This window comes from Crassostrea angulata, chromosome 8 (genome assembly GCF_025612915.1).
Source record: "Crassostrea angulata isolate pt1a10 chromosome 8, ASM2561291v2, whole genome shotgun sequence".
NCBI classification, from domain to species: domain Eukaryota; kingdom Metazoa; phylum Mollusca; class Bivalvia; order Ostreida; family Ostreidae; genus Magallana; species Magallana angulata.
The window spans coordinates 22789579-22798590 of NC_069118.1; the positions used below are offsets into that span (position 1 = coordinate 22789579).

General features: G+C 30.2%; 1 protein-coding gene across 1 annotated transcript; it reads right to left on the minus strand.

Moving 5' to 3' along the window:
• Positions 1 to 299: 299 nt before the first annotated feature.
• On the minus strand, positions 300 to 2476 carry LOC128160075 (uncharacterized). The gene is made up of 3 exons (XM_052823341.1): positions 2392 to 2476; positions 2098 to 2169; positions 300 to 538 (listed from the first exon to the last, which is right to left on the minus strand). The coding sequence occupies exons 1-3, from the start codon at positions 2474 to 2476 to the stop codon at positions 300 to 302; spliced, it is 396 nt and encodes a 131-aa protein (XP_052679301.1).
• Positions 2477 to 9012: the final 6536 nt, after the last annotated feature.

Genomic DNA, 9012 nt, shown 5'->3' on the forward strand with positions numbered 1-9012 from the left:
GGAATATTTCTTGAGAGGGGATATCCGACCTGGGTTTTTTTCAGCTATAATTTTCGGAGAGCTCGATTGTTGTGACCATTTTTAGACTATTTATATTTTCTTAAGAAGAAAAGCTCCGTAAAAAGATGTTAGAAAATGATCACATTTAACAGGTAAAATATTTGAATTTCCACTTAACGAAATGTTAGTTTATGGCCATAGGTACCATAAGTTAAAGATTTCGACATATCTGATTGTTCACGTATTGACCAGCCTCCTTAATTCATTATCAGCTATATGAAAAACAAAGACCGAGAGAGTCAGGCAATTCTTTCCTCAATGTCACCAAGCACTGCATAAACATCTTCTGTCTCTTTCACAAGTATCTGGCTGCTAGGAAATCGACAGCTTTGATACATTTCTCGAACAATTGCCAACAACAGTACCAGGCATATCACTGATCCCAAAACGATAACTATTATCTTTTCAGAACCAAAGCTGTTTTCAGGTTCTGACATCTTGTGTACTGTTCTTCTTTTTTGTCTATAATAAGTCGTTTCTATTCAAAGAAAAACTGTATTAGCTGTCTCGATTTTAAAAGTTGACTAGTTATTTTACAGACCTAAAATGAAAATAAATCATCAATAATGAAGGCAGAGTCTAATGTTTGAGTCATGTTTGAGACCGTCGACATTTAATTTATAATTCTCTGCTCATTATCTATTGTCATATATCACAAGAAAAAAACAACAATTATGTCGTAAGGGTACTTGCCATTCAAGATTAAATAATGAATATTTATATATTTAGAACACATGAATGGAATGAAATAGGTAATGCTTATATTGTATCAAATACATACATGTATAATTTACAAATAGCTAAAAATGCAATAACATCGGATCAAGAACTGAACAAAAATTAAATGGAATATTTAAAGTGAAGCACTTAAAATGTAAACTTCGAACACCCCCCACCCCCCCATAATATGATCATAATCAAAAAGAACAAGAGACCTGCAGGCCTTACGGTCACCCGGGTTCCAAAGCTCTTAGATTGACATGTCAAAGAATCTTATTTTGCATTTTAATCTTCATTTCAGAGTCCAAACCCTTAAGAAAAGTCGATGACATTAAATTTCACAATTTTGCTAGAGGGCTTTATGAACATCGGATTCATGCATTCAGTTTATCTCTCACTGGTGTGCTCAAAACTGTGTGCTCACTACTAATATAACCATATTATGATCATATTAGCAGCACCCTATGACCTGAACCCCTAACATAAGGGTAATGAATCTCACAATTTCGGTAGAAGGATTGATGGATATCATAAATTTTTCTCAAATATAAATGGGATTGGAGAAGTATATGATACTCTCTAAATGTCCATATTTTGCCTTATAAGGGCCTGCACACTTGGTCCAGGGACCACAAATTTCACAGTTTTGTTAGAAGGCTTAATGGAAATCATAGCCATGCAATTAGTTTTTATCAAATATATGGTAGTTAGGAGAATATTTTCGAAACATTAGCCCTTTTTTATGTTTTATTTTTCGGCACCATTAATGAGGCCCCAGGGGTGGTATGGTAATACATTTCACAAATAATATTCTTATTTATATCTTACAGATGCTTCAAACCAAAATAGCAAAATGTGGTCCTGTAGTTTCCAGGAAGTCAAAAATGTAAAATTGCTAATGCACGCCGACGGACGAAGACAAATTGCACTAGGTCGCCTGAGATATTTTTATATTTTCAAAAACCATTGAAAAAGCAAGAAATATAAAAACTAATTGCATTGATACTTGTGATGTTCAAACTAAAGTATATTAAAGTCCATTAATTGCAGTATGACATCAAAGCAGATGGTTTGCATTTCTTATGCAATTATCTCCATTAAATGCGTTTTTGCGGTATATTAATGAGGTCAAGGTCGGAAAAGCAAAAGCTTGCTAGGCCAACAAATACATTTTCAACTTTTGCCCGGTATAAAAAAAATATCACATGATTTTAAATGATTTTTCTCTTAGCTATGATCTGAAATGTAGTATGCCACCGCTTTAAGCTTTAAATGTGTTGTTATGATTTTAATATGCATCTTATAAAATACACTTACCATTTTTCCAGATTTTGTTCAAATTAGCCATATGTCTCTTAAGAAAATCGAAACTCATATGCCTGTTACAATCTAAAACACAGGTAGATAAAACACTGATTGCAGGTTTTTGCTTTGGGATTTTCAATGTGTTAAACAGTTCTTAAGAAATAAAATCTCACTGTTTCGCGGTGGTGTTCTTAATTCTTAAAGAGCAATTCTTTTAATGGTTTATCTTTATGCTTATAATTAGGGACTACTTTACACATTTTCTACTGAAAACATTTCATACAAAAGTTAAATAAAAAAGAGTACCTATTGTGGCAACTAATATAGGCATGTTCGGTCTCCAAGACATTAAAACTCCAATTGTAAAACCGCAAATGATTCTTACAAGCATCTCTGTCAGCGATTTGGCATTTAAAATTTGTGTTTTACAAACTTGATGCTTCCTGCATTATCAATGAATAATGTAAGAGTTGCGGAAGTTGTATTAAACTTTGTTGAAAACGTGGCAACATTTTACATACGTGTACAAAGACTGTATAAACATTTGTTTATATTATATTACATCATTGTTTTTGTGAGATTATTTGCAAAAAAAGTACGTTTTGTTGGTGTTACATATCAAAATACAATACGTGAAAATGTTATGCAATTGTCAATTTTTGTTATTTTTTCTATTTAAATGGAATCATGCATAAAGTAGAAGTATTTATGTTATAGTAAGCGATTTAAAAAAGAGATATTTTGTAAAATAAATGACATACATGTATTGCTTTTGAAACTATTCGCTCTGAACTAGGTAGCTATAATAGATAGTGAAAAAAATATTCCGTAAGACCCATATTGGTATCTGCTTTGGTCTGTCAACTATATTGGAAATCTTTAATTATTATTTAAGAAACGATTATAGAATACTTGATAGCTTCTGTTTCTAAAAATTGATTGGTTTGAGCGAAAGGAAAAATGGGGAGGGAGTGTCAATCAAAGCAAATAAAAACTGTACGATATCAAATTATCATAGACCTGATCATACATGTATTTGTGCTTGGTAAATTAGGCACCGGGAATAAATAAATGTTATACTCAAGTTTCTGTTTTAACATCTTTTTGCGTAATACAGTACCCGCAACTTTAATTTTTTTACAATCCTATCCTATCTTATCGTGTATCAACCCTATCGTATTGTGCGTGTATACTGTTCTATCGTGCGTTAATCCTGTCAGGATTATCGTTCAATTTTAACATTCTTTAATTGACATATAGTTCTGCCACAGTGTCTTACTACATTAAATGAACAAATCGAATCAGTAAAATATAACTGTATCGAACAAATTTCAATGAAGAGTGTGAGGATCTCAGTTGTCGATTAGCATTATTAGACTGTTTTGCAGCGTTCATCACATTAAATCATCATAATCTGTTTCTAATGACACTAATATCAGCATAAACATCATAAGTGGCTGATGGTATGACATTGAATCTGGGCAGACGACAACAAAGGAAAATTTCTCGAATTATTGCAAAGATCATTACTAGAAAAATAACGGATCCAAAAGAATTAATGCTAATTGTCTCTGCATTTCAAGTTATTCCAGGTTCTGCATTTCCATATTCCATTTCTTCTTTGAGGTAGTAATCCTTGTTACTGTCATAAAGTAATAAAAAATATTTATTAAAATGATGAATTCAATATTTAGCGGTTTATAAAAAAGCGCAGACTATCCCAAACTATTGAATATTGTATAAAACTTAAAGATATTGAATTCATTGCTTATAATTTTATGCTTTGCTATTCATTGTACATGTAAATAAAGAAAAGTCATTTGACTTTTAAAATGATTTCAAATTGTACAAGTTTTTAACGTTACGTCATGCGGGTTGATACAGTCCCTGAAATGTGCTATTACATCAGTTGCACGGTTTGGTTGGTATGCTTTGTGAACAGAACGGTTCGCTTTGTGAACGGAAGGTTCGTTTAAGAGATGTAGAAGCACAGTTCAGGGTCTGTACATTCTTTGACGTTATTCTTTTAATGACCAACTGAAGGTTACATTCTTTATACGATAAAAAAAGTATTTTTAGCCAATAAGACAGCGCGTTACAACCAAAATAATATATCATTATACGAAAATCGCAAACAATTGTGCCATCTCGCAATGTTTCTGCGTGAGGCAGGTAAAAAACGGGATGTCGGATAACTAGTACATCCAACTGATGTATTATTACTATCACTATTATTATTAATATTACTATTATTATCATTATTATCATTATTATAATCATTTGATTTATTGATTTATAGGGTCTCTCCTCCTATGAATGTACATGTATGAATAATATTTTTTTAGAATATTGTTTAACGTCAATAGCGAACTGTTTGATTTTGATTGGATAGAGTGTAGCATTATATATTTATAATTATGTACATATGTTTCAACAGCTTATAATTCATTTGAATTTAGCCAATAAACAATACAATACAATACAATACAATACAGTGATAAACAAATTATTCGATTTAAAATGAACACAATTAAAAGTAAATTGAATAAACACTTTTAAGAGCAAACTAAATGAAGGAAAGAATGATCAATTTTGGGTAGATTTTAAGATTTACCTTTTATATTTTATTCGCATTTTTAAGGTATTCTCCGCATACTCTTGTGTGTAATAGCGTATATTGATACTCATAGTAATGTGTAAAAATTTGTTTCGAAGAAATTGTTTATGATTTTCAAGTTTTTAAGTTTTCTCCGTAACATTTATCAAGAGTCTAAAATTTAGACAAAACATTTCCATATATCAAGGAGTTTAAACATTTCCATGGCTAAATTGGTATTTACATAGGTTTTTCTTTCAAAGAATTCATCTAAATTATAGTTCTGGTTGTTACAGATTGTTGAAGCTAATCTCCTAAATGTTTTTAATGAATTTTAAGTACAATATAGTCAAAAAAGTAGATTACGTTACGAGTTTTGTTGTCGCCTTGAAATTATGAATAAAAAAGATATTTTTTTTTGTTTTGTTAAGTGGTATCTCACGTTATTTATTTGATGGCTGATTACAAAGAAAATGTTAGCAGATTTCGAGTTCTCTGTATATACTCATTTGTTTTTCCAAATTTGATTCTATCTGGCGACAATAATGTTTTAATATTATATGTTTATATTAAAAAGGGAAATACTTGATAGAAAAGTGTAAACAAATGTGAACAAATCTTATGACATAGACATACTTGTGCTTTAAAAACACAAGTAACCACAATATCAAAATCCAACTTTATATAAAAAAAAATAACCTTAAAAGTATCTTTCTTTAGTGTGCTAAAATGTTTTTAAAAAATGCTTCTATCTATGTCGATAGGACAACACGTAATGTAAAAGTTTTGAGGAAGTTTTATATTATGTATTATGCCAACACTTAATTATATAACTGATAAGCCGTTTGTGAGGAAATTATTATATCTATGGTCACAATTTTATATCTATTATCTATTTTAATGTAATTTTGATTAACACTAATAGTGAGAAATAATAGAAATCAGACCAAAAACGTTATACCTTAATCATTTTTCAAAATAAACAATTGAAGGATAGTGTTACCACACCATTTAAGTAATGTAAAATATTAATTATTCATACTCGAAACCTTGAAAATATTATATTAATTATCATCGGCTCCTTAGAAATGTTTCATGCGTTTTAAGCCATAGACACAGCTGTCTTGTAGTGCGTGACACGTAAAGATTAAAAAAAAGATTTAGGTTATATATGGTAACCTTAAGTTTATTGTATATCATTTTTGTCCAGGTATCACAACATTTCAGAAGATGAGGATGAAGTTGACATGGAAATATATTTTTTTCCATCATATTTTTGCATTTTGAATAGTTTCTAAAAATAAACAATACTTAATATGATTTTTGCGTATTGTATGTTTTTTCTATTTAAAAGTTCTCACAAAAGCTAAAATTAAATGTTTTTCATCCCAAAAAATCTTAATACACAGTAACTTCGTCGTCGTCGTTGTTGTTGTTGTTGAGCTTGTTTCTTCCTGGACATTCTTAGAGATGTCTGCGCAGTTACTGGTGGACCTGAACTAATTATACATGTCAGCTACATGTATCACTGCTTAATGACGATTTGTCAGAATTCTAGTTTCGTTGTCAAAATGTTCACTCTTATATTTGAAGTGCAATATACTTTAGTTTTTAAAGACGTCGTTGTTAAGTTTAGGAAGCAGTACTTTATGACAATACTAAAAAATTGATGTCCATCAAGTAGTAAACGTTTCTTGATGGAAATATTTCTGCTTTCTTCGTCAAGAGGAATCGTTTTGCCTGATTATCTGCTGTTTGCCTTCGAATACCGCAAAGATCAAACTTTTCATGTTGAAACGCTTCTCTTTTCTTTTCCACGGTAATTTTTTTTTTTAGATCGATTATGCTCTCTCTTTCCATGTCACGGTATCTGTATTGTATTCGGTTATTTAGATGAACAGGACTCATTTTAAGTTTTCTATATCCAACATTGTAAACTGTACACATTGTATACATTATACTATACACAAGGGTTCTATACATTTTCAAATCCAATTCGTTTCAATTTGATTGACATTTTTTCATTTTACACGAATACAGAAAACATCAGAATTGAAATATACTCTAATATATTTTTACAGAGAGACGTAACGGCTGTCGTAAATTTTTTATCTGTATTTACATTAAACTCATCAATTCAGCTAATGTCTGTCAAATCCTTTGTTAGTTTGAAACAATGACTTTTTTTAATTATGCTTACTGAATGAAATTTGAAGATCATTTGTCCAGGAAACAACAAAACTTCAAAAAACCCGATTTTCACGAATAATTAGATATGTTTAAAGAATGAGGAAATTATTTCACACTTTACTGTATATACATGTATATCACTATTGTACAATTACTACACTGATTTCAAAGGTCTGTGTTGACTTTGAACTTCACAACTTCAACGTATTTACATTCGAAATTAATATTAACTAATCGACAGTTTAAAGTATATGTCATGAATAAACAAGTTTCTAAAATGACTGGGTTGAATAAAACAGGATGGGTTTCTTTGATCTTTTAAAATCTGTAATAATTAATAAGATATATATACAAATTCTTACCGATCTCCATTGTCGTAGTTTTCTGACCTTTCACATAAAGAAATGTACATTTATTTTCATTTAAATTTGTACATTTTCGGATTTTTAATGCTTTTGTTACAAATACTTTTTCTGATGTAGTATTATACTGCTTAAACTTGCAAAAAACCCAAAACAAAAACAAAACAAAACAAAATCTGAGAATAAAGTCATTTTTTTTTACAGTTCAATATATATATATATATATATATATATATATATATATATATATATATATATATATATATATATATATATATATATATATATATATATATATATATATATATATATATATATATTTGTTTTCCCTTGGACTGAAATGTCACACTTTCATTGGTTTAAACATAGCACGTGATTGCCTCATATATCTCTATATTTGTTCGGTGAGAAATAATATTAGGCAATATGGCTGTTATTGGCCGACGCTTCGCTTACTTATTTCGACATTTCATAGTAGTTAATACATAAACCGCATGCCGTAAGTTCTTAAAGAATTTGGAGTAGTTGCTCTTTGAAATTCTTTAAAATCAGAGTAGTTGCCCTTAGAATATTGACGTCACATTGTTTTGTCTGGAACAGAACAAAATGGCAGCGTCGAAATTTGCTCAAATCTCTGCAGAGGAAAGGGAGAAAACATTTAAAATTAAATAGCAACAAAACGTTGTAAGTAAAAATGGGTGAAGCAAAGATTTTTAAAGACTATTGAAAGGTGAGATTGGAAATTTTGAAGAGATTGGACGATACGTTAGGCATCTTGTACATGGCTTTGCGTAGATCAACGCTATTTGTGAATAAATATGTCGCTTGAAAGTCCTCGGGAAAACAAAACACTTATTAGGTTAGTTACTGACTCACTACGGAAATATATTGGGTTGATCAATCTCATAGACGGCTCGGCTTCGCCTCGCCATCTGTCAGATTGATTAACCCAATATATTTCCGTAGTGAGTCAGTAACTAACCTAATAAGTAATAATATATATATATATATATATATATATATATATATATATATATATATATATATATATATATATATATATATATATATATATATATATATATATATGAAAATAAATGTACATTTTTTATGTGAAAGTTCCGAAAACTACAACTATGGAGATCGGTAAGAATTTGTATATATTTCTTATTATTTTTTAAAGGTTTTAAAAGATCATAGAAACCAATCCTGATTTATTCAGCTCAATCATTTTAGAAACCTCAAAACTTGCATAAAAAAAAAAACAAAAACAAAACAAAACAAAACAAAATCTGAGAACAAAGTGATTTTTTTACAGTTCAATAGAGAAAGAGGGAGAGAGAGAGAGAGAGAAAGAGAGAGAGAGAGATTTCTTGAATTTGAAGATATTGTTTTTATATACAACGTTACCTTAGCACAATAAAATATACAAAATATCGCGTAACTTGAAAGAAAATGTAAGGCATTCCTAAAATGTTCTACAGAAGGAATGGGTAAATCTTATAAAAGAAGGTACTTTTTCTATCAATATACATGTACATGTATATGTCTCTAAGTTTTAAAGTGGTTTATCACATTTAAGAAATGTACGTTTTCCTGCACCTCTGATCAGAAGGTTGAAGTGAGATTTTATAATCACCCGTTTGTTGTCCGTCCGTCCGTCCGCCTGCCTATGTGCCTGCCTGCCTATCTCCCTTTCTGCCTGCCGGTCTGCCTGCCTGCCTGTCTGTCTGTTTATCCGTCCGTCATTACGTCTGCCCTCAGGTAGTGTCCAAACTG

Bases quoted from the DNA above. Each gene is read 5' to 3' on its own strand.
- LOC128160075 (XM_052823341.1), bottom strand. From the start codon at position 2,476: ATGCTTGTAAGAATCATTTGCGGTTTTACAATTGGAGTTTTAATGTCT. The intron at 2,170-2,391 runs GTACTCTTTTTT...CCTGTGTTTTAG, and splicing joins TATATTAGTTGCCACAATAG to ATTGTAACAGGCATATGAGT. The intron at 539-2,097 runs GTAAGTGTATTT...TTCTTTGAATAG, and splicing joins GAACAAAATCTGGAAAAATG to AAACGACTTATTATAGACAA.